This window comes from Amblyomma maculatum, chromosome 3 (assembly GCF_055883805.1).
Source record: "Amblyomma maculatum isolate TAMU_Amacu chromosome 3, ASM5588380v1, whole genome shotgun sequence".
Taxonomy (NCBI): domain Eukaryota; kingdom Metazoa; phylum Arthropoda; class Arachnida; order Ixodida; family Ixodidae; genus Amblyomma; species Amblyomma maculatum.
Genome location: NC_139346.1, coordinates 32,327,007 through 32,349,353, shown reverse-complemented (window position 1 = coordinate 32,349,353; position 22,347 = coordinate 32,327,007). Strand labels below are relative to the sequence as shown.

At 44.6% G+C, this 22,347-nt stretch overlaps 1 protein-coding gene across 1 annotated transcript in view; it reads right to left on the bottom strand.

Moving 5' to 3' along the window:
* Positions 1-22,347, bottom strand: part of LOC146194458 (neprilysin-1-like) — an 81,647-nt gene that overhangs the window by 30,368 nt on the left and 28,932 nt on the right. The window contains exons 5-15 of the mRNA XM_084596563.1: positions 20,226-20,347; positions 18,812-18,892; positions 17,374-17,535; positions 11,440-11,526; positions 10,059-10,261; positions 8,836-9,018; positions 7,920-8,006; positions 7,227-7,357; positions 4,912-5,143; positions 2,571-2,669; positions 747-824 (exon numbers count right to left, since the gene is read on the bottom strand). Coding sequence (XP_084452689.1) covers positions 747-824; positions 2,571-2,669; positions 4,912-5,143; positions 7,227-7,357; positions 7,920-8,006; positions 8,836-9,018; positions 10,059-10,261; positions 11,440-11,526; positions 17,374-17,535; positions 18,812-18,892; positions 20,226-20,347 — 1,465 coding nt within the window. The remainder of the gene's footprint in view (positions 1-746; positions 825-2,570; positions 2,670-4,911; positions 5,144-7,226; positions 7,358-7,919; positions 8,007-8,835; positions 9,019-10,058; positions 10,262-11,439; positions 11,527-17,373; positions 17,536-18,811; positions 18,893-20,225; positions 20,348-22,347) is intronic.

Sequence of the window (22,347 nt, the reverse complement as noted above, 5' to 3'; positions counted from 1 at the left end):
TAAGTCAGGAAATTTTCTTGTAGCGGGGACGTCTGGAGTTGCTCTTTTTTTTGTTAGAACTGTACGAGAATGGTACAGTTTGTCATCAAGCACTGTGTATATACTGCTGAATGATGCTTTTCACCATGCATTGAAATAATATGTAAAGTCATAGCTAATGTTTGTAGCCCCTCTGCTCTAATGCCCTACGGGCGATGCAGGTATGAAATAAATAATAAATAAAGGAGGGAGATCGTGCGGCGCTGTTATATATGCCTTAGAGTTGTTGCGATTATTAAATGCCATATTCGCACAGGCCGAGCCTGGACTCCTTCAGACCAACCACTCGACGTGGCAGCGACAATTCGGCCTGCGACTCGCTCACAAAGCCGTGGAGAGTATATGCTGCAAAGTATAAAAGATGGGCCTGGGCTGAGCCATCTTGATTGGCAGTGTTAGTGGGCGCCGCATGACGAGTGCGCTCAATGCTTCCAAAAGGCATAGAGGGTTGGGGACATGGGATGAAAGCAAGTAACATGATGATTTACATCTCTCACACACTATATGCCAGCTAAGCACTGTAGGCTATGAATATATCTGCCTGATGTCGCTTGAGTCAGCTGCGTGTGAACAACACTAAGTGTTATGTATTCCATGATACAGTTAGGCATCTCCACGCTCTTATGCCAACAAAGCTAAATGAATTTATGGTCAACAATAACTGAATCAATGAAAAAGTAAGGGCGGTGGTCTGCGTCTACACTTACGTCTTTGTAGTACTCGTCCAGGTCGCGGTCGCTTTTTATCCAGGGTGGGGAGCCGATGTTCATCTGGAGGTGGTGCAGCTGTGAAGGCAGCGTAAGGTCAAACGTAGCTTCGCTAAATGCTCTAAATGGCATGATGTTTGAAGCAGAAGTGTTCTTCCTATCTAAACAGCAAGATACTGTCGTTAACAGGTCTCCCGCCCACGCCATGATGACTCCTGGCTGCAGAGAGCGCAGACTCAGAATGATAAAGTGTGGTGCACATGTTCTGAGGGTCGACAAGCTATGTTCATGAGCAGTCGTGGAGAGATCTGAAGTCAAGAGGACGAGGAACGTCTTTGAAAATAAAAAAAGAGAACACGGCACTGTTTGATTCGCTCAAGGTTTAAAAAATATGGGACTCACGGAGAAGCTTTCTGCTGCTCAGTTATCAGTCGTTTACAGCAATGTTATAGTCATTGATTGAAAATGAACACCGGCACCTCACTTGAGGCTAAGTATGAAAAGCAGCAGCTAAAGAGGAAAATTTAGGGCCGGAGAACTTCTGAATCGTTAAGCGTTGAATTCAATTAAAGATTTGCTCAGTTTGCGTTAGATGAAATTATTATAAGCCTCGTTTATTTCAACTGCAGAAAAATCATCACTGTATCGTGTACTTTGTCACTGCAGACCAACGGCTTTCATCTTTTTCCTCTATCTTTACTGCAGTTTATGGGCAAATTCTGCACGCACGCACGCTTTCTATCTCAGAATGGGTGCAGAATGGGTCAGAGAAATAACTCAAGTTACCGACATTCTAGTAGAAATTAAGAAGAAGAAATGGACATGGGCAGGACATGTAGTGCGAAGAGAGGATAACCGATGGTCGCTGAGGGTAACAAACTGGATTCCAAGGGAAGGAAAGCGTAGCAGGGGGCGGCAGAAAGTTAGGTGGGCGGATGAGATTAAGAAGTTCGCAGGGGTCAAGTGGATGCAGCTGGCACAGAACCGGGTTAAGTGGAGAAATATGGGAGAGGCCTTCGCCCTGCAGTGGGTATAATCAGGCTGATGATGATGATGATGAAGATGGGCAAATTAGCTCCCAATGCTTACAAAGAGAAAACAAGAGAAGAAAGACGCAGGACAAGAAAAAGGAGGTATACGTACGGGTGAGCATACATCTTCCTCGTGACCTGCATTTTTCTAAGCTGGTCCCATCTTTGTAACCGATTTCGGAGAGCGTAGACGCATATTTAAGAAGGCCAATGTTTAAATACGGTCTCCAAAGTGCACCCCCATGGCTCTTCAAAATATTGTTAACATGTGACTAGAATGACGGTAATTTTGGTACGCTTGTCGCTATCGCAGCTGATTGTTTAGTTCCATTAATAAAAAGCCTATCGCATTTAACACAGACACAGACATAGAAGTAGACAGGACGAGCGTTAATGCATATCACATTTTGATTAGATGTTTGTTATTTGTTTCGACAGAGCGTGCGCATGCGTTATAAAAGTGCTTTTATGTACCTTTTTTGTAAGTAAATCCTTAGTTGATGTTAGCACTCGTTCTGTCTGCTTCTATGTCTGTGTCCGTGTTAAATGCGCTAGTCTTTTTATTAATGATGACACAACAACTAGCCCAGCTTTCTGCCTTGACTATAGTTTCATTCGCTTGGGCAACAGTAGAGGTGCAACCTAATGAACTAGTGTCAACGTTTGTGAGAAAGCCTCCGTCCACCTCCGCTCCTCCATGCCCTTTTCGTTGTATGACTACGCTATAGCGATGACCGTGCCAGGATGAAGAAATTAAATTTTATACTGCCAATATGCGCTTGCGCTGGCTCACCTTCTGTCTGGCCCTTTCTTTTGTGTCGGCATCCATCCAGGTGTTGAGGTCTATGAGGACGGCGAAAGCATCCCGCAATTCCTCGGCCATGTCGTACAGCTGCGAGGGAGAGACTCACGTTCAGTATTGTGGAAGCGAGCGCAAAGGAGAATGTCAGTATTGAGAACATCATCGAACCTCGCGCAAAGCAGGATCACGCACTACTCGCTGGACCTCCCTTTTACCGCAAGAATCAGTGAGGTATCAGCCCCATGTATTTTCGTAATCTTGTTTTTCCACGCGGTGCTCGTCGCATCCTGGTGTTGAATCTCAGTGCTTCCTCAACATGCTCTAGTGTTTCAGTTCGTGGCACGTTTTGTTGACGTATACCTCGGACCACTACCGCGTTGACCCTGTAACGTTTTCGGGACAGTGAAAAAGCGGCGATACTAAGGTGTGTTTGAAAACATTTTTAGATGCGCCAACTTTAAACAGCCCCGGCGTAAGACAATATTTATCCATCTACGGTGCTCTTCAGCGAGCATCAATAATTTCACGCTAATAATTTCACTTAGGCTCTATCTTTCAGTTTAGAAATTTGAGCAACTTTTAAAATATTGAAAAGCATGCTCATAAAGTGAACTGCAGCAAAAATATCGGAATATACAATAGGTGGCACAATACGTCTTTGTATTTTCGAAAATATGGGTTAGGTATGTATAAGTTTCCCATTTTAATATCAAGCCTTTCGGGACAGTCGAGTCAAACCGCAAAATTTGAAAACGTTTCAAAACTAACTTTGATCATATTAATTATGTGCACGACCTTGCTGCAAAATACATTGTAATGCAATTCTACAAATGGTTTTTCAAACGCATAGAAAAAATTTTTTTTACCTTTATATAAGATCGGCATTAAAAATCGATCTCTAACGCACTAAAAACGGTGAAGTAAAACCAAAAAGAAAACCTTCGGTATCAAAATTAGGCTTTTAAAACGGTACATTGCCTACTTTATTATTTGTAAAAATATGGCGCGCTTATCTGCAGATTTCCTTTTTTTTGCGCTTTTCGGAAGCAGTTTTCACCTTCCAGCTAGCGCGGGGTTTATTGGAGCTACCTAGCGCGCCTGAAGTCTCCTTGTGATTGGAACGGAGGTTGCTGATAGCTTAGCAATTAAGATAAAGCAGCGGGTACGCAGCGTAAAGAAAGCGTAGCGGCTGAAGTGCGAACTAAATTTAAAACAACGCTTTTACTTCACCCCTAGTTGAAGCTCCAGACTGATATTACCCCGATTTATTATCAGAGCAGAAATCACAGCTTATAAAGTCATTACAGTTGCCATGATATTACCTCGATATTATCCCGATTTATTATCAGAGCAGAAATCACAGCTTATAAAGTCGTTACAATTGCCATGAATCTGCCTAACTGCACTTACGTATTTCATCGCACTTAATTTTGTTTGGATAGGCATCAAAAACAATCGATCATATACGACCGATTTCCTATGAGATAGTCCCGAATACCTGCCTCTTAATGCGTTCAGTAAGGAAACGTACAAAGTTGATGTCTCTGGCAAAACAAATTTCTATATGATGGTATCTTGTGGCTTCGGAGGCAGCTTGCATTCTTTCGTGGCTACAGTACGCTGAGCTGTCCTTTGTTTTGCCGATTTACTCGTACTGATGTGATATGCATGTAATTTTAAAATCTGCCGGACAATGTTTAAATATCAGTGAAAGCGGCGTTCTTCGTCGATGAAACCAATTGACAGAGCCTAAAGGTTCGGTTGTAATTAACGGCGGAAAAGACCATCTAGAAGTACAGGCCTTTCCTCCTGCCTAACGAACGCCGGCCGTTGACCTTTGGTCAAAGTCTGATTTTGAGATCTACTTGGAGAGGACCTCATTGTTTAAATTGTACAGATTACTTACCTCAGCGTAATAAGAACATTTCCTTTGTTGTTGGTAGCTCATTATGGCTACCGCAAAATGACAAGCGTAAGTGGATATCATAGGCCTTGTGTTTAAATTGTTGGTTTAGGTGTGGTGCCAACCCACCTACCTCTCGCTCTAGCAGAAATAACGAAAATAAGGAACATTTCATACTCAGGTTACAACTAGATAGCACAAACGTAATGGCGCTGTACTTTATTGACACGTGCCGTGCTGTGAATTTTCGCCAACGGTGCTTTATGCTCTTCACGATAGGAGGAGCTGCCAAGCTGCTTGAATATTTTGCAATGTACAGAGGACGCCCTTTCGATTCGCTACCTCCATTCCTTACACACTCCCCACACGTGTACAGCATATGTAGCGTATAAGTGAAGCCGCCATAGAAGTATAAGTGAAGCCGCCGACCTTCCTGTATCGTTCTGCGGGCTGTGTGACGTGCCGATCGAAGTACAGCCTGCCTACGGCGAAGTGCAGCAGGCGCGATGTGAGGCGGACACACTCCCGGGGCACCTCTCCGGCGTCCTGCAGCAGGTAGCGGTAGCGGTCGAAGCGGAACCGTGCCCGCCGGAACCGCTCGGTGGCGTACTGGCCCATCACTTGCACCAGCCGCCAGCCCAGGTAGTTGGCCACCACCGAGCTGCGTTGCCAATCGCGCACGCCAGAAGCTTGATTGGTGCATGCGCCATCAGCTTTGCGCCACTTTCTTGTAATTCCTATCCGGCAGTGTCCTCTCCAACTGTAGTAATTACGATACCTTATAAACCCCATATGCATCAGGATTGTTTCTTGCTAGCACAGGCGCTTTGATTAAAATATCGGCGTTGCCTAAAGCATGGAAACGTTTGAGAGCACGGCAGGATCTGCTCTGGGAAAATGTGAAAAAATGTGCGTTATAGCTGCTTTTGCTGCGACACTGAATGTTTGTCAGTCTTTAAATTTTTGCATTTTCAATTTTTTATAATTACTTTTTAATTGCTATTTCATTTCTTTGGAATCCTGTTTTTGTTTTAGTTTATTCCCCTCAACACCTTCCAGAATCCTTACAGTACACAAGTAGAATCATGAACATTTTCGCAGGAAGTCGTAGCTGGATGATTGTGTGTGCCTACCGGAATTTCGACATGTGTCATGGTGAGCATTTGCTGGGTATGGAGGGCTGGAATTATGGAGCTCGATGATATGGGGCATGAGCTGTTCACTTTCTCTTTGGAAGTTTTTTCATGAAATGTAAACGTCAGTCTGAAGAAGTGGTGAACCTGGTCGGCTGGGACAAGAAAGGATAGTGGTGGTTCGATGTGAGCAGGATAGTTAAGCGGGCGAGTTGGAGATACATTATCAAAAAAAAAAAAAAACAGCGCGAACAAACGGGGACGAAAGGAAGAAACCACAGGAACAAACGCTGACTCTCAACTAAAGTTTAATCACAGGAAATACCTATATATTGATTTCAGGCATCGTCATATTTAAAAAAAAATTGTTGACATATCTGTATGTTTTATTGTACTATCGAGCATCGAAACACGTGGTTCTTGGACGTGGGGCTATCTTCTTCAGAAAAGGGCTCTTTATTTTCTTGACCTTTCTTTATACAGCCTAAATTTTACTTTCCACAATCTGTGCGAAAAGCTATCCTAATCTATACTAATCTAAGGTCCTCTAAGCTACTAATCTAAAGTTTGAGTCAAGTTTTTTGCTGAAATCACTGTTCACAGGCATTGTGGCGTACTGTAAAATACGGCGTATATTGTTATTTTTGATGCTGCAGGTTTTAATCACGAAGTAACGTAAGAACACGTTTAATTCACATGTGAACGAAAAAAAAAACACTTCGCGAAATAGTAAGATGTTAGAATGCTGCGATTTGGAAATAGCGGCAATGCCTACAGGACTCCTCTTAAGGCGATTGAATGGATACCAGTTGTTGTGCCAAGTAGAAATTTGTTAGTCACGCCAGTTCGTTCATGGTAGAGCAAAGTTGCAAGAACCGAGAAAAATGTCTTTGCAGTGCACGAATTCTTTTCTCTAGTAATTATTGTACAACTGTTTGCACATCATTAACTGTCTTGTTACCCAGGCCTAGGTAGCATCGTAAAGAAACCGAGGTCAAGGGCACAATGATGGCAGGATGTACAGGACGCATAATATGATGGCATCCGGACTGTATACGAAAAATAGCATCTCCACATTTTCTAAGCCAAATCAGAACTCGCAGACTCTGAATTAACGTCACCGGCTTCAAGCACATTGGATCATCGGTAACATTTTATGCCTCATACTATAAATTCTTCAAACAACGGACCTATGAGCTTAGGTGTTTTTAAGTTAAGCTTAATGTTCCCAAAACAAACGCTCATCAGTCCAGTTTTTTTTCCCGCGAGCAGTTGAAGACGGGAATCTTCTCCCCGTCGGTATAGAGTTGAAAGCTTTTATGGGAATGGTGGGAAGCCACTTTAAGCAATTGTAGAGTGAACGGGATGTCCGTTTTATTGCTCTGTTGGACATTGTTCTAGTGTGCTCGCTTGTCATATCTGTATATCTATGCAAGGCTGCTCCTGCTGGGGCCAAAGTGCTGGTCTGAAGTATGTCTAAATAAAAAAAGATAAAGTTGCTTAAAAATGAAGCATGAATCAGGTAATAGGAATACCCCTACAAATCTCGTAACATGAGTGAAAACTTGAAAATAGCCTTTCAGTTTTTAGGGGGGGTGTTTCTAGTCTCACCTGGGAACCTCCTTAAGGAGTCGCGAAAGCCTCTTGAGGTAGAGCGGATTGAGCACCACCACGTGGTCGGTGAGGTCCATAGTGACGCCGACGTCACGCACGAGGATATTTATGAGGTGCAACCACGGGATCTGCGATAAGCCATTCAAAATGCCTCATCGAGTGATGCTGAGGCAGCCACTCATATCGTGGTGTGGAGATGAAGCCGCATTTCCTAATACCTCTACCGAAGCATGCGCAGCAGGTGTCCGCTTCGAGAATGGTTTGGGAGAGGCGCTCATTACATTCTATTGTGCACACGCAATTTCTCACCCACAGATTCACACAAACCATAAAAAGTTCATGGACACTGAACTCGGGACGCCCATTGGTTATGCGTCCATTAAAGAAAGGGAACTTTTCCTTCGTAGTGGAGCTGTAACCGCAGCCCATATTTTGCGTGTTTTGATCTCGAACCTCGCAGTTGCGTATTTCATTCTGCGCATGTAATTGCTATCTTATATTTGGATTTATACATGACACTAACAAGAGAAGAACTGTGTCAAGTATCATAAGACTTACACACAATAAATGATCATGATACATGGTCTTGCCACTTAGTATAAAATTTGTGCGCATGCCACATTAAAAATAAACACAAAGTCGCCTGATGATCCTCACTGCGGATTTAGAAGCATAGCATGCATGTGTTACCTCTGGTATGGCTCCCTCGAGGGTCCTGAGGCTCATCAGGTTGTAGACACGTTTCGGGTTTTGGATGGCGTCCGGTGGCTCCATGATCTGCGATACAAATGAGATTTATACCTTTTCATGCAACGAAGCAGAGGCTAGTACCTCAGGTGGGACGACGCTGCATTTGATTGTTATTTTCACAGAATGTGCTTTCTCCTTCGCTGGTGAATACGTAACCTTACCATAAGGTTACGCTGGCGAAACAAAAAAGACCACGCTATTCAATGGTTATGATAGCGTACGCTTAGAAGCATAACGCGGTGGGAAATATGGTGGGCATTTTAAACAGAATTTCAGAGGTGCAGTGAGAAAAATCTGGAGCCAATTTATAGGTTTATTACCGTGTAACATCAGATGGTTTCCTGCAGCGAGGTGTTCGTATGTGTGCAACTCAACGCAGTAAGATTAGCAGAAGTAAGTTGTAAACGGAGCAAAAAATTCTGATACGCAGTGCTATTGTTGTCGTCTTCGCCGATAGTGGAAATGCCAACCACATTCCATCTTTCAAATTGGGACTGGCTGGTACAAATCAGCACAATCGAAAACGTGCACCTTAAATGACAGCTTGTGTTTTGCTTATCGGTCCACTCATGCACCGGCTATGCCTAGAGTCGAATTGGATTAGCTGCTGCTGCTGCGAGCAGCGGTATTTTCTTTATTGTAGTCTTCACTCAAAGCGGACAATGCTTTCGCTTAAGAATGACTACTTCAATGCGAAGACGGAAATGCCTCAAAGCTTTATGACGTGAAGACCTCCTTTTAGCCATTCAGCAAAAGGCAGATAAAAGTATGTGCAGAGAAATCAGTGAGCAAACTAAAAGAGATCAGAACACTAGGAGGGTAATATGTCTGCGGCTACACTAAAGATGTCACTCACCGCGGCAAGCTTGGCCTCGAAGGCAACAATCTCGTTGACGACGTCGGCGGCTTCCACGTTGGCGCCCATGAGGAGCGCGCAGCGGTAGATGTAAATCTTGTACCGGTGCAGAATGCGGAAGAACGGAGACCGGAAGCGGCCACGCAGCACCATTGGCTCCACACCGAAGGAGGGCTGACCGATCTGCGCAGAGAAGAGGGCTTGATATCCGAACATTAGGCAAACGTGGATGCAAGAAGTGGCATTCAAGTATGTACTATCCTCAATGATCAATTTGAGAGCCGCTGGGGTATGTTCGCCAAAGAGTGCCATGAGATATTTCTTTTACGTGAAGTGTATTCGAAGCGCGATTTTGAAGCATTTCTACTTAGAGAAGCTGCTGTTTCAGAATATTCTTGAAGACCCTACAGAAGCTGAGCAGCTGGTCAGGATACATCTTGTATTTTTGCAACACCTGTGGCTACGGGTAGCAGGAAGACCGGAACCTGCACTTCTCGCAGACGCTCGCACCACTTTAAAATTTTCCTAACTTGGAGCGTATTACTGGGGTTAACCTGTAATGTGGCCAGTTTCTACGCGAGACCCTACAGATCTCGTCCGGTCGACAAGCCGTAGACGTAATGCCCAGTACCAGTTCGGCTCCAGTCGATAGTGGTCGGAAGTATCGGGGTTCGTGCTTGGCTTGAACTTAGTTACATGTGTAAAAGCTCTATTAAACATTGTTTTTCCACCTTTGGTGGTGGCCCAGTGGTTAACACGCTCGGCAACTGAACCAGAGTTCTAAGGTTCGAACTCGACCGCGGCGGCCGCGTTTCGACGCAGACAGAATGAAAAGGCGGGCTGTGCAATATGAGTGCACGTTGCAGATTCCCGGGCGGTCTAAATTACACCGCAGCCCTCCACTACGCTTTCTCTCTTTCTGCTTTCATTCCCACATTCCTTCCTTCCCTTACGGTACGGTTCAGGTGTCCACCGAGAAGTGACAGATACTGCACGCAATTTCTTTTCTAACACCTAGTAAACAACACCTAGTAAATAACTCACTAATAAACTAGTCAAATCCTTTGGTAACGGTCACAATTGATATATAAATATTTATTGTAAGGATGTAGTGTGTTGTCGCTACAATGCGACAGCACCCTGTAAAATTTTCTTCACTTACATAGTCATGACCTGCGGCATGGTATGCGGACAAACGAGGGCAAAGAAAGTGGTGCACGCACATAGATAAGATATCTGTCACTATTGTGGTAGTCCAGCCCAACGCGGACGGACATGATGGCGTCCATGCCAAGCTCCCGGATGATGTTACCCAGGATGGAGAAGGTGTGGTACTGCGCCGTCCGGTTAAGCATGGGCCAGTGCGCCAGCTCGAACAGCTGGAGCAGGTCTTCCACTGGCCTGGTGCCCTTGCTGTTGCGAAGGTCTGCGCAGAAGGCAAGAGGTCGTATAAGCAACCATCAAAATGCCATGTGCTTGCAATGAGACAGAGCACTAGACGTTGCCAAAGCTGTGGACTGCACTTCTTCAGCATGAGTCGAACGGATCTAAAGAGGCACACAACTATTTAGCTGCTAACTTCACGCTAACACCTAGCGCTTTCAAAAAACGCATAGCGCTAGCCGCCCAATACTTAATATAGACATCAGGAATAAGTAAATGTTGCTAACGACCACTTTCGTAAATCCCATGGTGTATATTTGTCTGTGCGATCCTAAAACAATGTTTTCTCAAGGCACATGAAAGTAGCCCTATAAGAATAAATTTACTGAAAACTACCACTTGTCCCACAGCAAGGTATGCCCAGACTGGCTTTATTCGGAGCAAAAATGTCAACTATCCGTGTTTTTGCACTTTTTCACACGCGCGCCTGTACTTTGGAACATGTTAGTGTTTACAGATTAATATAACGCAAACTTAGCGGTACAAACTAAACACATAAATGGTCACCAGACCAGTTTCGCAAGTACTAGAGGCTCGCAGTGAATGTCAATGAGCTTAAATAAATGTTTTTATATATCGTCATAGCTATTGCTCTGCCTTCACCTTTCAGACGACTTTCCACAGACCTGATTTTAATGGTTCGCTCAATTATTTTTTATACTCGTAAGCATGTTAAGGCTTTGCTGAATGGTAAAGCCGGTACGGGAGCCTTTTTGCGCACAAAATGAACAGAGATTGCGGTTTCAAAGCGTTAGCAATGCTTTGTAGCTGCTGTAATTGTAACTATTTATAGAATGTGACTATCGAAAGCCGACCTGTAGTCTTAATATGAAAAGAAATCCCTAATATAGCTAAATGTGAATATTGCTAATAATTCTGAAGCGTGACAAGCGTAAGGCAGGAATACATCACATGCTTCAGTCAGTAATTGGAATAATATTGCCGACGCACTGAAGGCCCAGCCTTTGAATTGTTGCTTCGAATACACTATTTTGTTAAGTAATTACCTGGTTCATAGAGTTAATTCTAATAAAGCAGGGCGAAGAAAATTAGTAAAATAGGATGAAGCTACTCGAACGCTTCCGCGAGGCATTTTGCTTCAAGGTGAAGCTCCACTGGACGAACAAACAATAGAATGATGTGCAGAAAGCAACCGCTCACCAATGTTAATGCAGCCCTGGTAGAGGGCTGAAGCCTTCTGCGTGGCCGTCTGGTCCCGGTACGATATCACCGTGTTGTTCAGGATCTCTGCATGAAAAGGAAAATAATCTAATTGCGATAACGGGTGGAGTTCTGCGCCTCCTTCATAGAAGTGCGGAGGCGCGGAGAGTCGCGTCTTTCCGAACCCTCTTCTAGCCCGGGCAGAAAACTGCATTTCTAAAATACAGGAGCCAATTTTGAGCGCGGCGGGTGTCATGAGTGCTTGTTTGCTACGTTGGCGTCTCCATGACGCCATGTAGGATGGTTATCATCCTACATAACTTGACTGTGGTCATTCAAGAGCGAAGGCATCTCCCGTACCTCTCCACCCTGTTCTTTGCCATGCCTTCTCGCCACGTGCCTTCTCGCCACGAACTTCTCAGCTTTATAAAGCGAGGGAGTTCGTGCAGGCACCCGCTGGCGCGCCTTCTCTAATTATATAATTAAATGCCTTTGTTGAAATGGACCTATTGCCCTCGCAATAAACGCACTATCCATACACGTTGGGCTTTGTAGAGATCTTACAAAATGATTCAATAGCTTGTGTCCGTTTGCGATCCACTTTGCTCTCTTCGTATTCTTTATCTGTCCAAATGTCAATTTCCTTTTCATGGCTCGCTGCGCTTTCCTGAACATGGGTTCTGAAAGGCCGTCGCCGCTCTTTGGGTGTAAACCTGCATGGATACAAGCGCTGATACCTGTATGTGAATAAGCCCTTTAATGATCTCGCAGTTGCCGTGGCAATTGTGCGTAGCATTTATTTTGCCTGTGCGAATATTTCGAATAAAAAATCCTCAAATTCGATTCGTTAAGCGAAACAAATAGTGGAATTTGACAATTATATGAAACTGTTCGAAGGTTTTAACATGCTTCAATACTTTTCGAATAACTGGCACGAAAGAACGCCTCGGTTACTTCCGACCACTATCTCCAAGGCAGTATCAGCTCCAAGCATTTACAGCTTGCTGCCACCATCAACCTACGCGAGTAAGAAAAAAAAATACCAGGATTTAGGGAGCTTACAGGCTTCAGTGTGTCTGATACGCGATCCATTGTTATCGAAAAAATTATATTGTAGGCCATAAATATCGGACGTATCTACAATCGCGGAGGCCACTTCTCATAGTAGTGTCATGGCTCACACGTCTCTCATCTGCCGAGAAGTGGCGCTTAGATGTTCATTCATTGAAGATTTGATTCACTTTCATCATCAATAGTTGTGGTTACGTTTATTAGGCGTGTGGCACATTACATGAGATTTGTATGAATGTTGTCAGCTCATACTCACAAATCTTCTTTCGTTAAGACTCAATCTTACATGTATTCAATGTTGGTGAGCTGTGCATTGTTGGGAAATATATATCAAACAGCATTTTGAAAAAAATATATGTTGGTTGGTTTGGTTTGTGGGGTTTAACTTCCCAAAGCGACTCAGGCTATGAGAGACGCCGTAGTGGAGGACTCCGGAAATTTCGACCACCTAGGGTTCTTTAACCTGCGCTGACATCGCATAGCACACGGGCGCCTTGCTTTTCGCCTCCATCGAAAAGCGGCCGCCGAGGCCGGGATTCGATCCCGCGTCCTTGGGAACAGTAGTCGAGCGCCGTAACCACTGCGCCACCCCGGCGGGGTGAAAGAATATATATTTTGGATATTTTTTATGTTGCGTAATCAGCGTACCAATAATATTTCTATTTTATTTTATTTAATAATGCTGCGGAATCGTTTGACTCTACACAGGGGTGAGCAAAGAGAATCAAAAAAGGTACAACTAGGTTACACGACAGAGAAGAAGACAGAGCCCGAAGAGATGTGGACTGATGTTCGTGATGTAATACAAGAAGTTGCTGCTAAGGTAGTTCCAAAGCAAAAAAAAAAAAAAAAAGAAGAGGTGGCAGGAATACACAGAAGAACTGTACAAGAAGGACGCGAATGTGCAAACCCAATATAAGACGGTTGTGAGTACTGATCTAGAGCCGGGCATCCTGAAGGGTGAAGTTGAATAGGCCTTAGCCAGCCTTGCTAAGAACAAAGCTAGCGGAATTGATGGCATTCCAGCTGAGTTGCTTCAAAACCTCAACCATGACACTGTTAACATTCTGCATACATTATGTCAGATGATTTGGACAACCCTGCATTGGCGACAGGATTGGAGGAGGTCAGATTACATCCCCATTCCAAAGAAAGGCAGTGCCAAAGATTGTTCCAACTACCGCACGATCACGCTTATTTCGCATGCTAGCGAGGTGATGTTGAAAATCCTCTAAGGTAGGCTGCAGCAGTATGTGGATCGGGAGCTTCCGGACGTGCAAGCTGGGTTTCGCAAGGGCAGAGGAACTAGAGACCAAATTGTCAACCTTCGCTGGATCATGCAAAAAGCAAGCGAGTTCCAGAAACCCATCTACTTCTGCTTTATTGATTATGCGAAAGCGTTTGACTGCGTAGATCACAGCAGATTGTGGCAAGTTCTCCAAGAGATGAGATTTCCAATTCACCTCATCTGTCTCCTCAGGAACCTGCATGAAGGGCAAGAGGCCACAGTCAGAACTGGGCATGGTCTTACTGATTGGTTTCTGATTGAGAAAAGAGTGAGGCAAGGCTGCATACTGTCGCTCTGCCTATTTAACCTATATGCAGAGTGCATCATGAGGAAGGCTGGTCTGGACGAGTCTTCAGCTGGAGTGAAGATTGCTGGAAAACGTATCAACAACCTTAGATATGCGGATGATACCACTTTAATGGCAGAAAGTGAAGTGGAACTCAAGAGACTTCAGATGCACGTACAAGAAGATAGTGAGAAGTTTGGGCTTAAACTGAACATTAAAAAGACAAAGATCATGGCGTCTTGCCCTATCAAGTCCTGGAGCATCAAGGGACAAGAAGTGGAAGCTGTGACAGATTTTCTCTTCTTGGGCTCCAAGATTACCTCGGAAGGAGACTGCAGCCATGAAATTAGGAGACGCCTGCTTCTGGGAAAGAGAGCATGGTTAGCATTCACCGCCTAAAAGAGCAGAGACATTAGTCTGCCAACCAAGATCCGTATAACTCGTGCTATGGTCTTTCCAGTTGTGATGTATGGATGCGAGAGTTGGACTGTGAAAAAGGCTGACCACCGAAGAATTGACGCGTTTGAATTGTGGTGCTGGCGAAGACTCTTGAGAGTTCCTTGGACTGCCAGAAGATCAAATCAGTCGATATTGTCGACAATAGAGCCTGACTGCTCATTGGAGGGTCAAATTCTAAAGTTAAAGCTCAGCTACTTTGGTCATCTGATGAGAAGAGAGGAGTCGGTGGAGAAAGATTTGATGTTGGGAAAGGTTGAGGGTTGCCGAAGAAGGGGTAGACAGCGAACGCGAAGGTTAGATGGCATCTTCTAGGCACTGCAGATGAAGTTATGTGATGTTAGGAAGATAGTGAGAGACCGGAAAGCGTGGCGTGACATGGTCCATAGGGTCACGAAGAGTCGGACACGACTGAACGACTGAACTGAAGTTACACGAGCTTCATGGAAGGGGAAAGATGATGCAAAAAACAAACAAAGGCTTCCCATGCGAGAGGCTCTCAAGTTATCAATAAATATTTCTACATTCGGGCTGTTCACAACACACATAGGCAGATCATTCCATTCTGCAATTGTTTTGACAAAAAAGAATGCTTAACTGTAATAGAGTATGCTCGCAATTCTAGCATTTTTCCATGATTAAAACGTATACTTGCGCACGAAACAGGAGTAATGTAATCATGGGAGTTAATTTTAATCAAATTGTTGTATATTTGCAAAACATTTCAACCTTGCTTCAGTGCGCCTTGCCTTAAGGGATTCTAAACCTAGGGAGTTGATCACGCCTGCAACACTATTTGTGCGCTTGAATCTGTTACAGATGAAACTGGCTGCGATCCTTAGCACTCTTTATAATTTCGAAATATTCTTGGCTGTGTAAGGGTCCCACAGATAACATGCATATTCGAGACGAGGACGCAACAAAGCCTTGTACGCTGCCAATTTCCCGTTTGCTGGGGTCTTTATCAGTTTACGCCGCAAACACAAGAGAGTCTTCAGAGCTTTCCCGCAAATAACATCGATGTGGGCGTTCCAACTTACGTTATTGCTTCTCTGGAAGCCAAGGTATTTTACAGACGCGGATTCTGGAAGTTTTACGCCAGCTATACAATATGGACGTGTCAGCACAGTTTTCTTTTTACGAACTCTGAGGACCAAGCATTTATTAATTTTAAGAAACATGCCCCATTGGGTGCACCAAGTAGAGATCTTCTGCAGATTACTGTTAAGTTTAATCTACTCGACTGTGGAGTTAATTGTAGTGTATAGTCGCAGTCATCAGCAAAAATAGGAAGATACCTTGCAGAGTATTTCATTCGATGGTCTCATATTTCTATTGGTATCTACTGGTATTCAATGAGGTCTTAAGCTACATTATTCGCATTCTATTCGAAATCAAGGCTGTCCTCTTCGCATTCGATTCGGTTTGGAAAAACTCTTCGCAGATTCCTAGTGCTTATATGAAGCAGCGTATATCTCAGATCTGCGTCGATGCTTCAGTCATGTGTTTGAAATTTCGCTTAACATTTTAAAAAATAAAAATACGGGATTTTCTGGCTCGGTATTTCCAAATGCGGATTCGACTTTTTCTTGATTAGTTTTTGAATTCCTGTAGTTTCAACAAGTCACTTGTAGTTTGTGTCGGCTTAATGAATGTGATCATTTAAGTGCATAACAATTTACTTCGATCATTTAGAAGCAACACACATAGAACACTCCTTAATTCCACTACGATGTACCGTCGTTATTAAACATATAATATAAACTTCAGAGAGTATACCGCTTAAGAAAACGCTAAGGAAGTTGATGTTTGAAAGGTATAGAACCAAGTAGTGCTATGCTCTGAGAAAAGTACGCATGTCTGTATGTTAATCACTGTGACCAAACTGGCGCCTAAATGTTGCGGCGGTCGGGTTATGACACCGGTTCGCGGCACTTATGCCCGGGTTTGTGCGTCTTTGCATGAAATACAAAAGTGCGCTTTAACAGCGATGCAGACAACGACTGATGCAGACGTGGAACTCTCTTTCCTCAGGGGCGTGTTGGGTACTGCAGCGTTTCCTCAAAGGCACAACTGCGGTTCGCCATCACTAATCAGACTGTACTGCGTCAGACTACACGAGTGGATTCCCCACAATATTGCTTTTATTGCGATGACGTCAAATGTATCGTTCTGCAAAAAACATGGGCCGGCATCAGTGATCACTGGAAAACCCAGATTGGCGGGGAGGGCCAAGAGGGGTCATGGTGCAGACATAACAATACATGATTTTAATGTCTTCTAAAGGAAATAAATGGGGCGGTCCGGAGGTGAAATTAAAGCTATATGACAGTCGCGTGGCGATTCAGACATGCTATCAATGCTTAGCCGAGGCGCGTTCTTTGGAGCTGGTTGAAACGACCTATGTGAAGTTGTCAGGCATGCTGATGTCTACGAAAAGTAGCGCGACGGCAGCCGTTTCACATTAATAAAGTGAAGCTAATTGTTCTGCAAGTTTTCTCCTTGCGTATAACCTACTTCATACTGATGGCCAGCTAGCTCAAGAGCGCATACTGGCGTTTTTCGGTCGAAATTAAACTTGGAAAAAAATGCATTCGGTAAACGTATCGTTCTTTTGTTTTCTTTTGAACAGAAATGTCCAACTTGTAGTTATATTGCTGAGGATAAAATTTGAAAACATTGCAATGAAAGGGTGGCGTGGTTGCAATGGGGTGGGAAACTGTCTCGCAAGCCGCGAGCGTATACTCAGCCTCCTGTTTTGAGAAGGGTCGAAGCCAAGAGCGCTTGTTTGAGTTTTACAGCGCTGACAGTGCAGGAAAGGGCAAGTGCTCACCACTGATCTCATCCTCGACGTCACGGTGCACTGCGGAGAGGGTGCTGTGCACCACCTCTTCGGCCGGAATTTTGGCAGCCTTCATCCAGCCGCCGCAGGTGAACTCGTAGAAGTCCTCGCACGGCTCCATGAATGAGATCAGGCTGGAGCGCATCATCGAGCCTGCGCCACGCAGAGACGAGATTTCTTCGATTACTTTAACTCCACTCAACTTTACGGTGAAATATTCGCGTTGTGCTATGCGCGACAGTTTGAAAGGTTAAAAATGACAAGAAAAAGATCCGTAAACGGGTTTCATTACCGTATTTGCTCCAAAAAGAGCACAAATAAACAGAGGGTACGTGTTCAGTGGTCAGAAGCACGTTCTAAACAAGAAAGTCCTTCTAAATGACGCGGGCGAAATATACAACAAAAATTGAGAGCCCAGCGGAGCTTCCACTAGAGAGATGTGAAAGCCAGAGCGTTGTTGCTGTTGCGGCAGTAGACGCGTCGTGGGTTGCATTTCTTTTGTTTTCTTTTCCGTTGTACCTCATTCAATTTTATTTCGGTTTTATTATTTTTAGTTCTATATCTATATTATTTCCCTGAACGCCCTCCAGCTTAAATACGCTAGAAAAGAATTGTGGACACGTTCGCAGAATTCAGCGCAGAGCAGTGTTAGCGCACTCGGATGGGAGTCGGAATGAACGGGGTTGATTCGTGGAATTTCCTTTTCATGTTAGTGCCATGAAGATGCGCATTGATGACATGTTCTGATGGTATCACTCATTAGCCAAGAAATGCTTTCACACTAATACACAAGTAGGCGTTTAAAGCTTGTAGCTGAAACCTTCGAATCATGTAGAATCAGGCGCAAAAATATTCAATGGCACCGAATGTAACCTGCGGAAAACAGCGACGGTTCCAATTTGGCGTAGTGCAATTCAGTGGCCTGCAACATGCAGCACCTTGTGACCAGAGGTACCTCAGGTAGCACAGTTTTATCACGGTTTGACTTGTTCAACACTGTTAGCAACAAGGGCAGGTAAGCCACGCTTCATGAAGTCAGCTGGGATTAGGACTGCTGTGCTTCATGCCCGACTGCTGTGCGCATGGCCCTATTTTGAGTTTTCACGTGGAGTTTGCTCGGATTGGGGGGGGGGGAGGGGGGGGAACCACTGAGCAGCTCGTATAGCGTTCCAAAATGATGTTATAACCCGAACAGTCACAAGACGCTCCTATCAATTTGGCCCTTTCCGTTTCCCTTTCACCACGCTGACCAGATTCGAAACTTGCAGTAGTGGTGAGTTGACCAACTTAGTCTCATACGATAACAAGGCAGCTTTGAGCCTTCGCGACAGCACATGGTGCCAGGTGTATGTACGCCGTAAAAGCACCGTTAGGTGTCAATATGACGGGCTTTGTGCTCGATCGAGCCGCAGCTGGTGGATGCCCTTACCGTACGCCTTGCAGTCCTCGGACTCGCAGGTCAGCGACACATTACTGTATGGGTTGTAGGGTCCTTCCGAGCGTGGGCAATCTGCGATGGGGTGCAGTGACAACGCCCATAATTAATACTAGCAGGCAGCTGACAACAGTTTAACATAGCAGCTGAACAACACCGGAATGATTAGGACTGTGGGGAACTCTGCGGACATGCACGAAATACGGAAAGTATGTAAGGAAGATAGCCAGAACCCTGCGCTTATTGTGGCATCCGTACTCAGTGAAAGCTAAAAAAAAAAACAATGGGTCGATACAATGGGGAGCGTTTATTAGAGGTGATTCCGCGAATAATGCGCTCTGTAGCCGTTTGTAGATGATATATATTAACGCGTTGCATAATGGTAGCGGCATATACCGACAGGCCGCATTTATTTTTCAGGACCTGCAAGGTTCATTTTCCCTAAATATTTTGTTATTTTTGTATGTTTACTCGTCCACTGCTTAGTTCGTAAATTCATTTTGTTTTTTTAAGGCTGCTCTATTCTGCACTTCCGTCATTGCCGCCTAAAAAATCTTTTTTTTTTTTTTGCATACAAACTTTAGTTTCTTTTGTCCCGTAGAAATATGAATTACAATACATTCAGCCTCTTTCATTCTATATACAAGTATCTCAGTTAACTGAACTTTAGAGTGATGCACCGAATTATATATGTTTATACTCTGTGTGTACACTGCATTTATTATGAAATAGGTGTGATATGAAAATGTGTACAGACGCCCTGTAGGGGGGCCAGATGCTTTCCAAGCTATGTGCAGTACGTTTTGTTCCTTTGAATGTCGTAAAGCGGATATTAATTTCATTTGTGGAAGCAAGAACATTGCAGCCGGTGCTTTGCGCTACGTGGCCTGGAATGTTTCAGAATTTATAGAAGGTTGCACATACATACCGGAATTGGCATAAACGAAGGTTGTAATATGAAGCTCTCATTTTGTCCCCTGATGTATTCGCCTTGAGAATGCGGGCCTTGCAGTCAGGTGCTCCACACTCGCTGCAACGCATCTCTTAGTGTTCGAGGCAACACTGACAAAGCACTCGGCACTTCTTTACCCTCAACGACCGCGACGGAGGGTGCCTCGACAAGTACTGTTTTTCGCGCCGGTAGCCCATTAGTACTCTCCATGACAAAGCCTTACGGTGCCAGTCTGGTACACAAAGGGAGTCCAAGCAACGCCAGCAGCGAAATGGCTGCTACGAAGTGCCCGTCATTATAAGGGAAGCGTAACCGCGTGTGAATGCTGCCCCATTCTGTGAACATTTTTTTTAATACTTGTTTGAGACACAGCGACCACGGAATGGGATACCGGTATCCATCCCGTCACAATTAGTGACCTGAGACTAAGAGACGACGACGATTGGGTTCACTCACCCTCGCGGCCGGAGAAGCACTTGAGCAGAATGACGACCATGACGATCAGGGTGATGACGATAAGGACGGCCACGATGGTGACGCACGTGTTGAGGAAGCTGTCCGGCTGGGGCCCCGGCTCGCTGTGACGAACAAGACGGCATAAGGGGAATGTAGGTCGGTACCGTGGTTCCGTCTGTATTCATGCTTGTAAACGGAGTCATGAATGATAGACTAATGCGTCCTTAGCAGTGTGATAAAACTGAGCGTAGTGCACAGTTCTATATCAGTTTTTTTTTTTGCCTTCGCATATACCTTTTTTTTTCTTCAGGTCAGCGCCACAGGGCGGCCGAAACTGTTGGTATACCAACCGCCAGCTTGTTGACTGGTTCTTCGGAAATAAGTACCTCCTTCGTGCGTGTACCATTGATATGCTGATCACCATGTTCGATGCACGTGCTTAAGTCAGCATAGCTTCAAGCGACATTACCACTGGTAATCCGGTTCGCTGCTTTCACATAAAGAGGTGGACACATTCTAAAATGCACCAGCCCACTCCCAGCTTCGGGGAAATGAGGGAGCTCATAAGCTTGCCCGCGGTCTCACCTTCCGGTTAGGCTCTGATCCTCAGTACACTCTTAGCAGGGACAGGCTAGTCAGCTAAAAAGATATTACAGAACACTATCGACTAAACAGGTCAGAATACCCACCGGCAGATATAGGACACTAAATAAGATCCAAGAAAGCATTTGGAGGCGCTTACAAACATGGACTTTTCCGAACCCAGCTACTCTAAGTACGTAGTACCCGCAGCAATTTTAAGATAGGTGCAAACTATGTCAGGATAAGGTGGATCTGGTACATATGATATGAATATGAACAGAAATAAAAATATAAATGAACGGACAAAAACGGAAGAATTTTGGGAGACTACTTCTGAGCTCACCCTCTGAGCCTCAGCTAGGTTTAATCTGGCCGAACACGCCAGCCGGTTCCAAGGACTCCAGGCTGTCGTGTAGGCGGATAAGTTGACGCCTATCCTGTATCTGTTGGAAATTAACGTTTTTACACCACCACTACCTGTACCCGAACAAGTTCTAACGCTTCAAACAGCTGAACGGACGCAGGCGCGCCTGTGTAACAGTCCGTGCTGAGCAGATTGACAAACGTGACGCTCGTAAATTCGCCGTCCAACAAGCATACATGATGTCAACTTGTGTCAGCGGCTGCTACGATGTGACAAAAGGCACATTCGGAAGCGCACTAGGGATGGACAACTCGGGTGCGGCGCTCGAATCCTGAAAGGCTCATTTTAGTAGGCAGTACTAATAATACATTTGCCAAACTCAATGTAAGAAAAACATTGCTACTTTGACGAAGAAACTAACGTGAAGTGTATACCCTAGCCGAGTCAAATACGAACCGAACAGTAATACAAGCACACCAATATTCCCTACATTAGGGAATATTCGCACAAAACGAGCAGTCCTTCGCCACAAAGCTCAAGCGGCTATGTTGGCATTTCGGTACGGCGCAAGACATTCTGGAATAAGTAGCCTTCATGAATGTGTCGCGAAACAGAATATGCAAATTGAATGTCCCTAAAGCTGTAAATATGGAGAAAATACCCGGAGTGCTATTGAAGATGAGAGGCGATAATCTAGGGCCACACCTAACCACGTCAGACAGGCGACAGTTCGGTATCCTTCCATGGCCTGTCGGATCGTACAGCGTTTACGCCAAGCATCAGCATAACGAAAACAGCCCACCAATGATACTTTCGTCTTGAGTGCACTGAACGCAGCAAAATAGTACACAATGTCGGTCTAGGTCTTGGGGTTAAGAGCGGTGATCGAATATTACTACGATGATGGTTCATCGAGCCTCTGCCAATTATTAAGAGCACTCAAAATAACAATAATATTACCAATAATAATTGGTTCACAGGAAGGCAAATGCGCAGTATCTGTCACACTTGCTCTGTGGACACCTGAACTGCACCGTAAGGGAAGGGAGGAAGGTGAGTGCGAATGGGGAAAGAGAAAAGGGGAGTCGTAGTGAGGGGCTACGGAGTAATTTAGACCATCTGGGGATCTGCATCGTGCACTGAAATCACACTCAAAATGCTGGCGACGCATTTGAT